The following is a 17,453-nucleotide window of genomic DNA, read 5'->3' on the forward strand; positions in this document are numbered from 1 at the left end:
GAGCCCGGAGAGAGCAAGCAGCAATGCTAGCGGCCTAGAAGCCTTGCCGACGACTACTGGCGGGCACTGGCGATTGGCAGCAACGCGTCGAGAACTGACCAGGAGCGCGACTGACTAGGCTCGGGTTGGTCCGTCCAAGTAGCGGGCGCGTTCCAAGGAGCCTAAGAGGTGCCAGACGAAGGGGGAGCAAGGAGGGGCCCCCTTGCCGTTGCTTCCCTCTCGAACCTCTGAGGTGTCGACAAGAGACGTGCGCAACGGTGCTCGAATGCAGGCTTGCAGACAACCAGACGCTACTCCGTAAACGCGTACCTAGATCGTCCTGGGCGCCCTGGGCAGCAAAGGGTCGTTTCTGGCGGCCAAATGGACCCCGCGAAAATAGAAAATTCGGGAGGTGGTGGCGGGTAGCTTGCGAGCTGCCAAATGGAAAGCTTAGTCGACGGCGGCAGGCGGGGCTAGCGGCGCAAATGGGTAAGACAGGCAGCTTGCGATTTGCAAATGCCCTTTTTGCTGCTGGCTGCTCGAAGCACGCGTTGCGCAAGAATGGAAGAAAGAACGTATGCCCGTGCGCCTGTGAATGAATGGCTGTCGCTTGTCGACGTGTATTGAGGCGAGGAAAATCGAGAGGCTGGTAGTCCGTCAATTTTGGCGATCTGTGAGTGAGGTGCAGCTGCAGAGCTGCAGGCGACCTAACGGCGAGGGGCTTTGTAAATGGAACTTGATTGACAGACCCCACTCCAGAGCGAGCCGAAGACAGGACCCCGCAGGTGGATGGATGTTGAGATATTTTCCTCCAAGAAGTATTTGATCCGGTTCTTGCTCTGTAGCCGGCGATATCAAGAGCCTTGCGTGGTGCTCGTCAGCAAGAGAGAGTTGGACGAGGAGCAGTATCTGGCGGGCTGTAATTCCGAAGACGAGTCCCCTTTGTGAAGTCACTTTTCGGGAGCTCTAGATTAGCGAGCGAGGACGTGTTTTTTCGCGTCGTGGAAAAACGCGCTAGGCGGACGAGTTAAAGTGGGTCCCTTATCATGGCCCATTTTCATTCGCTTTTCAACCACCCCTGCCTTAACTGACAACTTGGAAGTATTTCGTATCACGGCAGTCTTCCGTACTTACATAGTAAGTCATACCTTTTTGAGAACGCATAATAATGTGACGCAGGGACTCAGGCCGTCATACTTTGGATGACGGAAATGACAGTCAAGCTCCAAGATATTGCCTTAAGTTTCGTTTACGCGGTCCAACTCTTGCTGAAGTTGGCCTTGACGTACGGATACCTGCGCTCGATGACAAGAAAGGCAATGGAGTGACATAAAATAGCAGTGCGCCAACGGGTCGGTTCACCCCTTCACGCCTGCATCCCAACCCCAATCTGTCCGTTACATATGGTCACCACACCAGGTTCGAATCTATACCTAACGGATACTACTCCGAACTGCCGCAATTGAAGGTCCCGGCAGCACTGGACACAGCCGTCTGTGCGCTTTCACGGCTCCAGGTAATGTACATACATACCTACCATACTGGAGATCCAACCCGACAGCATGTTCTTCGGTCAACCAGGTATAAATTGGGCTGGGCTGCCGTGTTGCATCTTCTCGAAGCAACTTGGTGGGCAAATCCTCCGGAAGCACCGAGTTGTGGGCCCGTTTGAACTCTTGGAGAGGCGGGGGTTGGCAATGCCCTGGCTACAGAAACCCGAGGAACGGATACTTGAGCTCTGTCGCGTGCGCAGCTGTTCAGCTTTGCGCACCCACACCTTTGAGATGTCTCGCTCGGCCTGACGGCGAACTTCAAATGTTAATTGGAGGACCCCATCAGGTGAAGCAGCGATCGTCCAGCGATCGGCGGCCGTTGTTGCTCTTGTCGTCCACCACCGGAAGCCAGCTTAAACAAACCTACGTATATACCGTATATATTATATGGGCTCGTAGTCCCCCTAATCGCGTTCTCGACGTAATGCACGGCCGAGGGTGAATGAAGGCTAGTCTAGAAGAGGCGGGTATACGTAACAATATGGAAAGCTAGAATACTCGGGGGTAGAAAACTGATTTACTTTTGAGCAAGCGGCATCCTAGATCGGTTTGTTCTGTCCGTCACAGCCAACTCACTCACACGGTTTGTTGCACGAACCGTACCTACGGAGCATTATCCGTACAGCCCCAGGTTTAGGTCCCGGCACTTTTGCAAAGCTTCTTTTTTTAGCGGGCGGGTTTGCAACGGCGCCGCCACAGAACCGCCCTGGAGGCCAGACCGCACCACTGTACCTTTCAATGTTTGTAAGTACAGTGTCATCCGCACTGCCTTCTATTATAACTTCATACTTCTATGATGCGAACTCGGCCGAACTAATGATGATGGAACTTATACGGATATCTCAGTTGCTGTCTCAGTTATCCGTATCCACAAGTAAGCGAGGTTCCTGACATCCACCCCGAGGGGTAGCATCCCGTACATCCCGTATTAGTAGGAGAGCCCCGTCGGCGGGGTGCCATCAAATTCCGACGAGCTAAGTGCCTTGGGGGTGGCTCTCTGGAATTGAGCATGTCATCCATCAATGTGAGCAGACAATTGTCTCGCGCTATTCCAGTCAGGGAGAGACGTAGGGAGGGCAAGAGGTGCAGTCAAAGTCGGAATGCCGTCCACAGCTGATGAGGCACAATTTCTCATCACGCCGTGGCTTCAGCCCAGCAGCTCAGCTCATGCTCGGGGATTCCCAAACTACCCAAACCTGATTGGGTGCGCCGGCCACCTTGCCAAACTTTACGATGCGGCTTTGTCTCTCCCTCCCCTTTCCCGTCCCTCCCCCCTAGGTAGCCCCCGACATCAAGAGCCCTCTTGCTCTAGCGGGTTTTCTCTACCTTTTCCCCAATGCATACCTGACAGCACCTGTTCGCCATGCTGGGCTCTTCGGGCGTCTTGAGGCTCGTCAAATTCGCGGCGCTGCTGCTGATTGTCGTGTGGTGTCTCGGCTCGTTTGTCTCGTACGAGTCGACGTACAATGGCCTTGTCCGCACCTTCAAGGACGGGAAGCATCTCTTCGTCTCCGACTTCCTCGCCCAAGAGATCGACGGCGACTTCGACGGCCGCGCCATCTCGGCCCTGTGCGCAAGCAAGCAATGGACCCCGGGCCTGATTCTGTCCTGCGATCCGACGCCCGGAGGCATCGGCCAGGTCAGGAACGCGCATTTAACCTGCATACGCTTTGCCATGGAAATGGGAGGTGAGTTCGGCCCCCGGCTCCGGCTCCGGCCCCGGCCCCGGTCCCGGCCTGTCTGCTTGTTCAATATGTCCCTGGCCAGACAGCTGCTTCCACAAGAAAGGAGGCGCTAATAGTATTTGTTTTCTTCCTTCCGATCAATTGTAGCCGAACTCGTCGTGCCGCGCATCGTCAAGCGCGACGAAAAGGACATTGCGGTGCTGATGCCGAATGTTGGCGGTCCACAGAGAGGGCACCCTATCGACTACCTGTTTAAGTTTGAGCACCTCAACCAGACGCTAGCAGCATGTTGCCCACAGATGAAGGTGTATAGGTCCATGGATGACCTGTACAATGTTCCCCAGGTCATGAAGGGACACCCCATCAGCCTGTACGACATACACGCATCCCTCGCCAACGGCAGCGTCATCGACGACATGCCAAGTCTGGGCCAGCAGATCAAGAAATACATAGACGAGGTCGCGCCGACGGACAACCGGGTGTACCCTATCCGGTTCAACCTGGCCGTCACCAAGTGGGCCTTCCAGACGGCCTACGACGGCCCTGCGTTTGCTGGGAGCTTCGGCCGTCTCCTGCGCGCTCACGAGGACGCCAGGCGGCTGGCTGCCGCAGCCCTGTACAACCTGAGCAAGGGCTTTGGTTTCAACCTCGACCCCAGGAAAGGGATCAAGGAGAGCACATTTGTCGGCGCGCACTTACGGACGGAAACGGACGTCGACAGCCTGGTTCCCGACTACGAGAGCCAGGCGGCCTACCTCCTAGACTTCATCGTGAACTCGCGGGTGCGGGTTGTGTTTCTAGCGACGGGCGCGACCGAGGAGCAGACGACGGCCTTCGTGGCGAGGGCCAGGGACTTCAACGTGACGGTCGTCCTGAAGAAGGACATCCTCCACGGCGACGACCTCGCCCTCCTCGACAGGCTCAGCTGGGACCAGCGCGCCCTGGTGGACTACGAGATCATGCTCCGGGCCGGGCTCATGGCGGGGCCCTCGGAATCGGGATATGCTTGGAACCTCGCGCTGAGGCGGAGAGCCATCTCCGGCGGTGCACCCAACAACAGCTCGGCTTTTCCCGTCAGCAGTGCCCGAGTTCAATACCACGATCGCCTTTCTACCATATTCGGTCGCTCGGAGAGAGGCTCTGTTTTTATGCAGACAATATGGCCCTGAGTCCTGACCATGTTTTTCTCGGGTGGTATTAATTGGGCTGTTGTGTGTAGTGTGATCATCCACATGCTTCGAGGCGCACAGCCAGGAGGGAGCAAGCCATACCTAGTCGGAATATAGTTAATTGACTACCTACCCGAAGTCCTTCGAGGCACCATTAGCAAAAGAGCAACCACTTAATTGCGAGATAGGCATTATGGATAGAGCAGGGAGGTATCTGCCTCCATAGTAAGACCAGTAGCTGGTTTCGCCGAGAAGAGGCTGGGACGACGAAACCCAGTCTGCCTCCCTAATCATTTTCTGCATTCGCGATATTCGATTGCCGTCGTCCCACCTAGGGGTGTTAGGTTAAGTTTCCTTGCCTCGAATTGTTACGCACCCAATGCGTTGCTCTTTTTTATCCATCTCGGTCCTCAAGTCGCTCTGTGGCCGCTATCGGACGGTCGGCTAGCAGAGGGTCACGCGCCGCCAGTTAGCACCACAGGCAAGTTTGCGGCAAACTTGGACGAGTCTAGATTCCATATCTCAGAGCGCCATCCGCATGTCTTTCTGTTGGTCTTACCACCACAAGTCCATCCTCATCCTCATAGTTTTAGCCGGCTTAATTACTTATCTCTAGCCGAAAATGAGTTCCTTTATTGACATCATCACGCTCGATAACTTTCAGCACAAAATGCCTCGCTGGGACCTAAACAGCGCGAACCATCTCTTCGCCCTGGTTGACATGGGCAGGTGAGTTTTACCCCCTTTGAAGTTTTGCCCCTATTTTCCGAGTCGGGCTATCCATGCATGATATCGGCCATCTAGATCTGTAAATCGTGCCTGGTCTCTAACACCGTCCTTATTCCACCCAAAAGCAATGGTATCCGCTTCTCTATATCGGATCTCTCGCCGCCGCGGGCTCGGCTGCTCCCGTGTATATACCGCGAGCGGGCCGCCATCTCACTGTTCGACGCCCTGAACAAGCCGCCGACGTCGCCCAACCAGCAGGGCGGTACCGCCCCCATGGTCTTCCCGCCAGAAACCATCAAGCTGGTCGCGCAGACTCTGGCCCGTTTCAGAGCCATCGCCGTCGACGACTATGGCGTCCCTCCCAGCCAGGTGACCGTCTTCGCCACCGAGGCCATGCGCCGGGCCCAGAACGCCGTGGCTATGCTCACGGCCATCAACGCTGAAGTCCCGGACCTGGTCGTCTACGTGCTAGCGCCGCAAGTCGAGACGCTCTTTGGGTCCGTGGGAGCCAGGTCGGGGTTCGTCGACGTGAAGGGGCTCTTCCTTGACCTCGGGGGCGGCAGTGTCCAGATGACGTACATGGACACGTATGCCGCCAAGGCTCGCGGCGGCCACGAAGGAGACAAAGAGGAGAGCACGGAGGGCGGCTACGAGATCGCCGCAGCCCTGGCTGGCGAGAGTCTGCCGTTTGGCGCCGCGCGGCTGATCAGAGTGCTGCAAGACGCCGGTGCCGACGTCCAAGCCGCCGAGACGCAGAAACTGCACAGCGGCATGGGCGAGGCATTCGAGACGCTGCGCGCCCAGTTCCCAACCCTGGCCGCCACCGTCGCCGAGGCCCGCGAGCGCGACGGGCCGGGCATCGACATCTATCTCTGCGGCGGCGGCTTCCGCGGCTACGGCAGCATGCTAATGCACAACAGCAGCGTCCAGCCGTACCCGATCCCGGCCATCGGGTCGTATGTCGTGTCGGGCGACGAGTTCGGCAGGGCCAACCACCTGCTTAAGGTCAACGCCGAGTTCGACGGCAAGATATTCGGCATGTCCAAGCGGCGCCGCACGCAGTTCCCCGCCATCGTAGCCGTCGTCAAGGCCCTCATCGCGGCTGTCCCGCGCATCCGGTCCGTGACCTTTTGCGCCGGCGGGAACCGCGAGGGCGCGCTCGCCACGATGCTGCCGCGCGAGGTAAGGGAGAGCAACCCTTTGGACCTGGTCGATGCTCCGCCTTATTCAACCCCGATGCCGCCGCTAGCCACCGCTGCATTGCCTGCCGACATACTCGACACCCTACTGTCTGCCTTTCCGCCTACTACCGCCGGAGCTTTGAATCCGCTCACGTCGGCAAGCGCCTTCAGCTTGCACTTCGGCCCCATCTACATCCGGCAGGCCTGGGCGCGCGCCGGCGAGGATGCCGACGCCAACGCGTCGGCCGCGCTGCACGACGCCGTCGCCGGCAACCCCGGCTGTCCCGGGCTGACGCACGTTGCCCGCGCCATCCTCGGGCTGACCCTGTGCGCGCGATGGGGCGCGGGCGTGAGCCCCATAGACAGGGACCTGTACCGCGGCCTACGGGCACTGGTCGGCGCTGCGGACCCGGACGCGCTGCTGTGGGCCGACTATCTAGGCGCCGCGACGGCGGCGCTTGCGAGGGTGGTCCCGGCATGGCCGAAGAGCAGGCAGGCCATTGACAACAGCATCAGGTGAGACTTTCTCTCTCCCTTTCTGTCTCTTTCTGACTGTCTAAACTCTAAACCCTAATGCACCCATCAGCACTAATGCATGGCCTTGGTCTACAGGTTCCGATGCACCAGCGAGAGCGGCAAGAAGCTAAAGATCCTGCTGGACATTTCCATCAGCAAGACGGCGGCAAGGGGGCTCGATCCCCAGGATCTGGTGGACCTCTTCAAGAACGTGGCCAAAAATAGGGCGGATATAAAGGTCGTTGTCACTGTCAGCCAGCTGGGTTGAAAAGCGGAAGATCTTAGCAGAACAGTGGCGACTTGAATCAAGCACGAACTCCTCTCAGAGGGGACTGATATCTAGGTATACAATCACAGTGGTATGTTCGGCTCGTCCACGCAGGGGATATCACGGATGGCTGAAATATGTTTTAGGATCCATGATATGAGATTCGTGAACCTTTGGTTTAGGCCCGTTTGTGATGTGTGAAAGAAAAAAATCTTGAAGGAGCTGTCTGCAACGCGGACTGTTTCCCAAGACATAGTATCTACGAGGCAAACAGCAACGCTCCCCATGGCAGTCATGCAAGTGCTCCCTCCGATTTCGATCGACGGGAATGAGTTTTGAAGACCGAACCAAGAGCGGTAGCACAAGTGGAGGCGCCATGTATCGTCTCAAGTCTGTGGCACAGCTTCAAGGCGTTCTGTGCCCCTCGGCGGTCAATTGTCCAACCTGCCTTACCTAGCCCCTGCATGGGCACCGCTCTGTCCTCCGACGGTAATTTACACTGTATGTTAGGGTTAGGTTACCGCCGTGGTGATGGTACCTATTTGGGGCCGAGGTCAATTCCGTGATTAGACCGGAGCAGATCCGAAGACTGGTAAGGAACCGTTGGGGCGTGTGGTCCCGGCGGCTCGGAAAGCCCGGTATCGTCAGCACCTCAGAGACCTGAAGCGAAGCCGAAAGTGAATGCCGCCCGGGGAGCCTGAGCCCCCACAGTTCTAGGCGAAAGCGAAAGCGAAAGAGAAAGAGAAATGGGGCCACCCACCAATGTCGGTGCTTTGTGAGCCAAGGCCTGGGCAGCCAATCGAAGGAAATTGCGAGAAGCTGAATCCCGTCTGTCCTCCGTCCAGTATAGTGGCTCGGAATACTCCGTAAACTACGGCGGGTTTCCCCCATCGATCAGCCTGCCAGCCAGCGGCGGCTTACCCTAGCCTCTCTTTTAAATATATTTGGAATTTTGACAGAGCGGTAGGACAGGAACTTTCATCCATAGGGTGGACATAGGGTGGATCATGTGTGTCTTCGATGGAGAGCTCAAAAACTTTGAAACAAAATACCATGTTTTCTTGTTCATTGTTTATTGTCAGCCTGGTGCGAGTGCGACTTTTCCACTCCAAACCGCTGTCCTTGCACGTTGTAAAGTGGTAATTTACAATTACGGAGTACCGCTTCATGCGATACCACCAGTTAACCATGGCGGAGGACCCACTAGGGCCGCCGTTGTGTGCCTTGCAGATTGGGGGCTAGCGCCCGCAAGCACGAACGAGGAGTGAGCAGGTCAGTGCAGGCATTGTTAGCCTCCCGTCGGATGCCCTGGGCTTGGCTTGGAGTTCTCCGTCCGATGATGAATTTGGGAGGGAAGCCTTTCTCCTAGGTCCTTCCTCCCCCCCCCTTCTACAGCGAAAAGCTGCGCCCAGTTTCATACGAACTTGGGTGTGAGACGTTCCTTGGCGGTTGACGATTGGGATTCGTTCCTCTCTTTTCCTGACACCAATCGTGTTTGTTCAGTCTTGCTTTTGTCACACTCACCTGGGCGCCTTTTCCAGGAATCCTCTCTTTCATCAATCGCTACCTACGCTTAAGCCACCCCTCCCATTCTTTGAGCCATAGCGCCTCTTTTTTCCCCGCCCACTCCTTTTTTTGGTGACTATCAACCAATTTGACGACCCAGCCTTCAGCCCACATTACATTCAGCTGTTCATGTTCTTTGAAATTTAGGGGGCTTGCCTTGTTAAAGAATATTTACTCGACCTATTGCCGATCGCGCCCTTGGTGATCCTACTCCGCCATTACCTGGTTCTCCCTGGCCAGAGCCACCCTTCCCCAACAACGAAGAGACGCCCTTGTTTTAGCCTGGTCTATCCGTACAGCGAGCGCATTTCCCTCCCGGTTTATCGCCCTGGCCGATCATAACACGCGCGACAATACACCTCCCAAACATGGAGCTGTAGTATTCGCTGTTGCTGCTTCTGCCGCCGTTCCAACATTTTTAGTCATTCGTGGCCGACCCCGTTTGACACCAGTGCGAGCTAGTCGCTAGCCATTGGCCGCGTGGCCGAGTCTGTGTTTCCCGATACTTCCGCACTGGTCCGCCTCGACGCCGTAAACGACGGTAGCCCGTCCTGCTCGGCAAGATGCCCGCCGTCAATGTGGCTATGGAGAGGAGCTTGAGGGAGGGGTTTGTGCAATTACTGGTGGCGAGTCTGCGACCGGCAATACAAAAAAGAGACATACAGGGCCAGGTCAACGATGTCAAGACGGCTTTTTCCAGCTGGGATAATTGCATGAAGGCAACTTACTGCAAGTACGTTGGCGAAATGACGCCTCTTCTCTCTTTGCGATAACAGTTTGCTCTACGCGGATGCTTACAGGAGTCTTAGGTGGCCCGTCATCGCGGTTATCATAGTCGGCGGATTATTCCTCATTTCCATCATTTGGTGCGTAGCTCGGTGCCTCTGCTGCGGCCTCTCGTGTTGCTGCGAATGTTGCCAGTGTCTGAAGTGCTGCGGCAACTGCTGCGGATGCTGTGATCCTCCAAAGGGCAGTCGCGCAAAGTACCTCGACGAGCCGTACGTCCCTCCCAACAACCAATACAAATCCCAGCCGCCCATGGACCCGGGCTTTGCTCGAGCCGCAGCGATCCCACCGCCAGCGCGGGCTGCGGCAGTACCAGAGCCGCCGCAATATGCCGAGTTCGATGTCAGCAAGAAGACCGCGGCGCCCGTCAACGAGGATGCGTTACCCGAAATGCCCAGTTGGGAAGGCGCAGGGAGCAAAAAGGTTCTTCTCGAAGAAGATGCTGTCGAAATGGACACACTAAAGAAACCCGAGGCCAGTGTCCAGAACGCAGCACTCGCAGGAACCGCCGCTGCTGGAGCGATAGCAGGGCCTTCGAGTCCTGCTCCCTCTCCCGTCGTACGAAGCCCGTACGGGCCGCCGACCGGTATCCCGGGCTCCAATGGATACTTCCCTCCAGCGCCGGTTGAGGTCGATGCGTATTCCCAGCATACTGGGCACATGGACGGGTACCAGCAACCTGGAGCGGCCTACAGCCAAGCCTCGATTCCCGTAGACCAAGGATATGGAGTGGCCGGAGCGGCGGTCATGGGCCCTGGAAGGAGGTCACCGCGTGCCTACAACGACGCCGGTTACAACAACGGAGTCTATGGGCAGGGCCGGGGCTATGGCCCGCCGGCTCGGCAAGGCAGCTACGACACCCGACAAGAGCCGTACGACAATTACGGGTCTCAATCTCAAGGAAGTCAAGGCTACGGGGTCGGGGCGGCTCGTCGGTCTCCGCAATCCCCGTATGATGCTCAGCAGAGCACCCCATACCCTCAGGACCTTATCCAGCCACCCCCCGCCGCGCGGGCCGACTATGGTGCTCAGGGAGACTACCATTCACAGTCAAACTATCACCAGGCTGACTACTCGGCCCTGGACGATGCGTATAACAGCTACGACTCCCGCCCAGCGACTGGGCGACAGTATTCGTCCGACTCGACCCGCCCGCTCCAAGCGCCGTCTTCTACCTCCTCTCAGCGCCAGCAACAACTGCAGCCCCAACAGTACGCCCATGAGATGCCGGCCAACGAAACCGGTAGCTTTGATTTCGACCCAACGGCTTATTCCCGTCCAACCCCGGGTCCGGCAGCAAACGCAAACGCCGGCGGATACCGCCAGCCCAGCCCGATCCAATTGCAACCGCAGGGTGCCGCCGCGTCAAGCTACCAAGGTTACCAGCCGTACCAGCCCCCTTCCCAACGGCAACAGCAAAACAGCAGCTGGGGCAGGGCACAATGAAGTGCTCGCATAGAAAAAAGGGCAGATAAGAGGGCGCATTTGTTTTACACTCATATAGATGGTTTTCGCCTCTCATTATGGCTTAATTTTGAAGGCCTTGGCTTGGCTTGGACTGTTGTTTTTACACGTTAGTTGACGCGACGTGGATGAAATTTGGCCCAAGGACTTTTTCTGTTTCTCGCATGATGTTGTGTGATATCCATATGTTTTCTTTTTTTCTCTCTTTTGGGGTGCGGAGTATCAGTTTAGTGCCAGGAGCGTATCATGCCGGCCTCTTTAACGTCTCTTTTTTTGGCTTTAGGTTTTTTACTTCTTCTGCAGTATCTAGATGTTGTGGGTGTCATTTTAAAAGATATGTACAGCGCGTTTTTAAAGACATGTCCACATATTGTTTTCATTATTCGCTTGTTCTCTTTCCGTCTCGTCCCGTCTCTCGGTGGTTTCAGTCTTGGGTTGCGAGAGATGGAGCACTTGCTGGCTTGCATGTCTCAGCGGGACTTGGACGCAGGTGCGGCGTACATGGGTTCTGGCTGTTTCACTAAAAACATTACCACATGTTTATCTATTTAGACCTAGTTACACCTAGGCTCACGGGAACGTCGTCTCAGGAGGATTTACAGATGTAATTAATTACTCTGCTGCCGTTTGTTTTGATCCTCGGCTGTGTGCTACTGTAGGTAGCTTGGTTTACATGCTGTTTACGACTCGGCCTAAGAGGAGAAGCGCCTGGGTCATTACGACAAGGCTGTGAAAAGAATCCAACCAATTTACTCATCCTTGCCGCCGCTCTAGATGTCTGCCTCTTTTTGCTGACTCTCTTGTTGCCTAGTCGGCCTGCAAAGAGACCTAGACTTCGCAAAGTGGGGCCGTCGGGAAGTCGGCACCGAGACTCGTAACAGGCGTGTGTGCGCACACGGCCGGCTTGCGTTGGTTCACATCACAGCAACTTGACACAACCAACTCGCTCTCTGAGCCACGCGCCGGGATGGGTCGTAGGATGTGCCTGTGTTGCTCCGTCCGAGCTCTCTGCGAGACACGTCACCGCCCAGTTTACGGATACTAAGGTATTGACTGAGCAGAAATGTACCAGAGCAAGTGATCTATAGCAAGTGACCCGTACCTGCCTGTTTGAAGAGGCAGGCAAAGTGTTGTATTCTTTTTTTTTTTTGGTCTTGCTCAGTCCGAGGCTCCGGGCTACCCCTACTTAGGAAGTTGGGACAAGATTGCTCTTCCTGCGGACGGGTTACCCGTTCTACCTAGGCAGGCGTATGTGCAATGCAGGAAGCGGCGTAGACTCTCCACTTTACTGTACCCCGGATTGACACTTGAAGGTGGATTAAAGTGTTGTATGGACGTAGAGACATGCGAAAAAACACAACATCGCTCTGGGTATGTACCTAGGTAGGTATGTACAACACAGATGGCTGCACGTGCGTTCCTTTTTCCCACCCAGCTGGTGCATGCACGCAGTAATAATAAGAACATTACCACCAGTATGGCAGTTGCGAGGAATCCTTTTGAAATGAGTTGGCACGCACGCGGGATGCAAACCCGCGGGTTTCTGTTTGCTGCGGCTCCGGGCCACTGGCACTGGGCCGCCTAACGGGCCACCAAGTGTGGCATTGTCCGTCCTCCCGGGGATGTACGTTGAAATAAATCCGGCCTTTGGTTTTGGCCACTCAGCTCGTTGAGCCTCGTTCAACACGGCACCTGTTTGCCACGGCGGCGGCTATACGCACCCGGGGCGACAAACCAAATAGTGAAGAGACTCGGTGAGGCCGAGCATCATAGCATGGAGTTGAGATATTTCCGTCGGATTGCGCTTGACGTGCTCGTCGCGCGAGACAGGGCTGAATGATGAAACGACTCGGAGGCTGGCCGTTGAAGTATGGAATTAGTGTGGGGAAACATGGAAAAGGGAAAAACGCCTCCATGCAAAGATCTTCTCGGCGGGCTTGGGATGGGATGGCCAATTAGGTAAGCACGTGCATTTGCGAGACTGCAAGACACCTCGACTTGCGGGAGCGTATGACTTGAAGGTAACATTCGGTATTACTAAGTAGTGCGGCAAAGTTTCAAAGACCGAGCTCGGTTGTTTTTTTACTAACGATTACCTATGCCTTGAACGCGAATGCGAGCGGAGAGGCTAAGGAAAGAACGGGGGGCGAGGTGGATTTAGAAGTCTTTGGAGCAGCCGCTAAGAAAGTCATGCAGGGGTTATACTGGCTATGACGTTATTTGTTGAAGGTCTTGGCTTCCGCTTTTTCCTTTCCTTGATTCACCCGACAGTTTTGTGAGGGGTTGGTTGTAGAGGGCGAAACCAAATTCGAATTAGAAAAACCCAAAGCAAACATTCCAATTGTATGAAGGCATGGCGGTATGTAGAAATTCGGGTCTAGTTATTATACATGCAGTGGTTTATCTTCCCTCATTGAGCATCCCATGTCGGGGAGCCCAAGCGTGTCATGCAGATCAAAGTCCGCGCAAGAGAGGCGATTGGCAGCAAACTCACCTGCTCTGGCCTTGAGGGCACCGCCAGCTTCCTCGGCCGCGCAGAAGGAGCCGTGGCTAGCGCGACTGGGAATCCATCCATTGGACCCATTCCCGGTCAATTGGGCCTCGAACAGGGAACCAGGTAGATCACAGTAGCAACAGTTGGGTTGGGCCCCGCCACTTGGGCTCAAGAGCGACCTTTGGAAGGGGCCTGTCGGAATTCGGATGATTAGTTGCTATACATACACGTATAGACCGTACAGTACCAGTTATTGTTGGCCCTTCTGCATTGATACCCCTTCAGGCAAGGTATAGACTAGGGTACCCGACATTTTGGCGACCCTACATAGTTTTACTCCGTACCGGATCAGCAAACTTTTCCCGGTGCACCTTCTTGAACACATGTCCCGTCATCATTCTGCATGAACCCCGGATTTCTCTGTGGTTTTTACCAACGTGCGTCGAGGAACTTTCTGCCACCTTTTATTTCCTGCGAGAACCCGATGGTGTCGTGGGTCGTAAGCAAGCAGATCTCAACTTCTGAACTTCGTATGTATCTCGCCGCGTCAATAGCCAAAACTCTATTGCTAGCAGTGCCCACTGCCCGAGGTTGCTCCAAGTTCAAGGAGCCCACCCGACTGGCGCTCTCCACCCAGTTTCGATCAGTCAGGGCCACGCGTTCCACGACAGGCGTCCCTCCCCACTCTGGTCCCCGCCGGATCCGTTAAGGATTATTCGAGAAGTGACCGGGAGTGGAGGTTAGTTTGGGTTTGGTCAAAGAAGTCGGGGTGCAGGCAGTGCAAATATCAGTGGAGGCTCGGTTCATTTCAACTTCGGCGTGCCCTCTCTTCTCTCTCGCTGAAGTTGTCCTGCACCACTGCTCTGCTGCCTGCTTGCTTGCTGCCCGACATGGCGTCGAGTAAGTCTTCTTCAAGGCCTGGCATGAGACTCTTCACGTTACGACCTCCTTCATTCTACTGGGAGACCGAGAAGAAAGATAACGGGCAGAAGGGGGCTGGGGCGCCAAAGGCAGTGGCAGTGGGCCCAGACACTCCTAGCTCGGTATCGAGCTTCGGCAGCGTCGAGGCAGGTAGCTGCAGCAGCTGGGGAGACACGGGGGAGCCCTCCCCAGTTCCAGCGGTGCCAGCAGTGGACGAGAAAGATGCCAAGGCCGAGCGGAGGAGGTCTCGGTTCGGAGTGCTCACTTCGTTTCTCCCCTTGCTCACCCATTCAACAGATCCATTGCACCCTCCAAATCCTGCCCGGCTTACCCAACGGAAGCCCGTCGCAAACCCAAACGCCTATCCTCGCCCAGCTGACGGCGACCCTGCCAGCGCTGCTTCTGCCCCAGGCGGCGGTATAAACGCCGCACCTCCTGCGCCTGTCGAACCGGCTCCTCCAATACCTTCCAAAGCCACGTCCATGCCCCCGACAATGTTGAAGAAGACGCAAAAGACGCCATTACCCCTCATGCCGCCGGCCATTACCGCGATTCAAGCCCCGGCGCCTTCGGAGGGAATGGCTCGGGATAGAGCGAGAAGTTTCTCCGGAGCTCCGGCGCCGAACAACACCGCCCCTCACCCGCACCGTCTACAACCCCGCCATCCCTCGCCCACTCCCGCCCCCCGCGGTCGCAGCAGCTCCGCCCAGCCTCCGACAGATCACAATACCTCGGCAGAGGCACTCCGTGTCGTCTCGGGACCAGTCGATCTGAGATCCCAGTCGAACAACTCCGGCGATGGCGACAAACGCAAGTCGAGGAAGGGCTGGCTGACCGGCGGCCGGTCGAGGTCGAATTCAGCCGACCTGGGAAAGGATAAGGGGATGAGGGCCTGGATCATGTCCCCCGACACCCTGTCCGACTACAACGTCGCCGCTTTGATGAATGGAGAAAAGGTGCGCACATATGCACCATTGCTTTCATTTGGCCTTATTCGAAATAAACTAATATTTTGCAGATCCCCGAGTTGTGGAATGAGGCCGGCAATGTTTATATATACCTGAATCCCAAAGGAAGCAGCCGAGGACCGTCATTCAAGGTTCAAGACCAAGTCTTTAACTCATCTAAAGTCCTGAACGAGATTCTAGAGTCAGGAACAATAGCGGCCAACTCGAGTGGGAACACCTACCTCGGGGTTGACGACGCTGCGAGGCGCACACACTCGCAGCCAATCTCGACGAGAAGGCCCGGAGAAGGCGATATATATCTGCCCCTCGAAAAGCAGGACCTCGATAGTCTGGTTGCAGCACGGAACCTCTTTGCCTTCCTGACGAACCAACCCTTGGTCGGAACCGGCGCCAACCCGACTATATTCACCGCGTTTTCCCACATATCCGGCCTCCTCCGGAAGTATGGCTTCAGTAATTACAACGGCTCTTCATTTGGCGACTCGGTTGATGCCACATTCGACATTTTTCTGGATCAATTCGGCACAGCTGATGTCCGACACAGCCGTGAAAAAACCCTAGAGGCCCTCGTCATGAGCGAGCATATGAAATCATGGACTCTCTATAACGAGGCCTTCGCTCACGCCGTGGGCAAGTATGACTCTCTTCTTGAACTGAGGTCACCGCTATTCAACAGCATCAGCGTCAGCACGCGAAACCGCCTGGAGCGCGCCCACCTGAATCTCGTCAACCGCCAGGCCAACATTGATATTCGGCTCGAGTCGTTCGAGTTTCCGTCGCTTTTTGCCGGCATCGCGAGTTCGACCTCGACAGACGAATACAAGAACGTCAAGTTCAAGGAGTGGCGAAACTCGTTTGTCAAAATGAGAAGCTTCGTCCTCGGCTACTACAAGGACTTGTTTGGCAACTGGCCTCCAAAGGCGAGGAGCAAGAAGAACCATTTCTCCCAGCCTGGGCTCAACCGGCAGTGCCTCAAGATGTTGTACTCGGATCTGGCCGCTCTATACGACCTGCTAGTCGACAGGGAGTCGGTAACACCGCGCGCCATCGACAAGGTGTTCGAGGACACACAGGCAAATGCCGTCGACCCAAATATCTCTGCGCTGCGTAAGATATTGAGCGAGTTCGACCATTCTTCACCCCCAGTCCTACCTCCGATTCCGTTCGATGTGCCCAAAATTCCGTCCATGAAAACCATCCACGAGAACTACAATGACCTCTCTGGCAAGACACAGGCCAAGTTCGACAAGTCTCTCAAGTATAACGAGCTCCTGCTGCTTCTTATCAAATCCCGCAATATTGACACCGACTCCCTGCGCATACCTTTCCTCAACGCGTTCAAAGAGTTTGAGCTCAAAGAGGCAAAGAGCGCTCATGCTCATGACCTCGCAGACCAACGCATTGGCTACTGGTTGTTCCTTTACGTCGTCATCCAGTCGCTGCCCATGCTTGTCGTTGACGCACCCGGCCTTAACTGGACCGAGGGTGTTGAGTACTTCTTGTGTGAGGCACCCCAGGGCAACCCGCCCTGGGTGGAAGACGCGGGCGAGGTTCGCAAGATGTGGTACAAGACGGACCAGGGCATTGTCGAGCTCTCGACAGACGTCATTTTGTTCAGCGCCGAAGGTGTCTATATGCGGAGTCATTGTTGGCTGGCTGCTAAGGCTTGGGGTGACTCTGGTGGGGGGGTAATGCCGCCGCCACAGGCTAGTGGCGCGTCACCTCTTGAACCCCCACGGCCCGTATTCCAGGACATGGACCCAGTATCGAACCCGGTTGCGGGCGGGCCCCCAAGTGCACCGGGCTCGGCCGCGGGCTCGCCTCGCCTCCGCGCCTCCCGCAATGCTTCGCCGTCGGGTATTCGTGCTGGCCATGCCTATCGCTCGAGTATTGCTATTGGGCTTGAACCCCTGCCCGGCCCGTTCTCGGATGGGTCTTCCTTTGATGATGGCACCCACGGCCGAGGAGACTCAGCCGGGCCCTTGTATCAACAGGGCCAGCAGGGTAGCAACTCGGCACTGGACCTCAGTATCCGACCGGCGACGTTCAACGAACAAGCTGGGCCGCACAGGGACAGCCACCAAGGCTTGACACATACCAGCACCGGCTCCGTCGGCGGCAGCACCTTCGAGGATATTCTCAGGGGCATGGATAGTGGCAAAGACAAGAAGAAG

At 56.0% G+C, this 17,453-nt stretch overlaps 5 protein-coding genes across 5 annotated transcripts; 4 read left to right on the forward strand and 1 right to left on the reverse strand.

Annotated features, from left to right (window-relative positions):
- Positions 1-2,895: 2,895 nt before the first annotated feature.
- Positions 2,896-4,386, forward strand: B0T26DRAFT_633050 (uncharacterized protein; the record flags this gene model as incomplete). The annotated part of the gene is made up of 2 exons (XM_060436506.1): positions 2,896-3,220; positions 3,365-4,386. The coding sequence occupies 2 exons, from the start codon at positions 2,896-2,898 to the stop codon at positions 4,384-4,386; spliced, it is 1,347 nt and encodes a 448-aa protein (XP_060302879.1).
- Positions 4,387-4,697: 311 nt separating this feature from the next.
- On the forward strand, positions 4,698-7,307 carry B0T26DRAFT_47591 (Ppx/GppA phosphatase family-domain-containing protein). Its single transcript, XM_060435237.1, has 3 exons — positions 4,698-5,115; positions 5,241-6,812; positions 6,909-7,307. The coding sequence occupies exons 1-3, from the start codon at positions 5,009-5,011 to the stop codon at positions 7,078-7,080; spliced, it is 1,851 nt and encodes a 616-aa protein (XP_060302880.1). The 5' UTR covers positions 4,698-5,008; the 3' UTR covers positions 7,081-7,307.
- Positions 7,308-8,854: 1,547 nt separating this feature from the next.
- Positions 8,855-11,010, forward strand: B0T26DRAFT_47633 (uncharacterized protein). The gene is made up of 2 exons (XM_060435238.1): positions 8,855-9,379; positions 9,456-11,010. The coding sequence occupies exons 1-2, from the start codon at positions 9,210-9,212 to the stop codon at positions 10,876-10,878; spliced, it is 1,593 nt and encodes a 530-aa protein (XP_060302881.1). The 5' UTR covers positions 8,855-9,209; the 3' UTR covers positions 10,879-11,010.
- A 967-nt stretch (positions 11,011-11,977) lies between these two features.
- Positions 11,978-12,844, reverse strand: B0T26DRAFT_686721 (uncharacterized protein; the record flags this gene model as incomplete). The annotated part of the gene is made up of 1 exon (XM_060440914.1): positions 11,978-12,844. A coding segment is annotated over exon 1 (281 nt), but the record flags the coding sequence as incomplete, so codon positions are not given.
- Positions 12,845-14,805: 1,961 nt separating this feature from the next.
- Positions 14,806-16,949, forward strand: B0T26DRAFT_631974 (uncharacterized protein; the record flags this gene model as incomplete). The annotated part of the gene is made up of 2 exons (XM_060436404.1): positions 14,806-15,267; positions 15,330-16,949. Coding segments are annotated over 2 exons (2,082 nt in total), but the record flags the coding sequence as incomplete, so codon positions are not given.
- Positions 16,950-17,453: the final 504 nt, after the last annotated feature.

This window comes from Lasiosphaeria miniovina, assembly GCF_030549165.1.
Source record: "Lasiosphaeria miniovina strain SMH2392-1A chromosome Unknown B0T26scaffold_1, whole genome shotgun sequence".
Classification (NCBI taxonomy): Eukaryota; Fungi; Ascomycota; class Sordariomycetes; order Sordariales; family Lasiosphaeriaceae; genus Lasiosphaeria; species Lasiosphaeria miniovina.

Coding starts and splice junctions, on each gene's coding strand:
- B0T26DRAFT_47591 (XM_060435237.1), top strand. CDS start 5,009: ATGAGTTCCTTTATTGACATCATCACGCTCGATAACTTTCAGCACAAA. Junction 5,116..5,240: donor GCCCTGGTTGACATGGGCAG/GTGAGTTTTACC, acceptor TCCACCCAAAAG/CAATGGTATCCGCTTCTCTA. Junction 6,813..6,908: donor GCCATTGACAACAGCATCAG/GTGAGACTTTCT, acceptor CTTGGTCTACAG/GTTCCGATGCACCAGCGAGA.
- B0T26DRAFT_47633 (XM_060435238.1), top strand. CDS start 9,210: ATGCCCGCCGTCAATGTGGCTATGGAGAGGAGCTTGAGGGAGGGGTTT. Junction 9,380..9,455: donor ATGAAGGCAACTTACTGCAA/GTACGTTGGCGA, acceptor CAGGAGTCTTAG/GTGGCCCGTCATCGCGGTTA.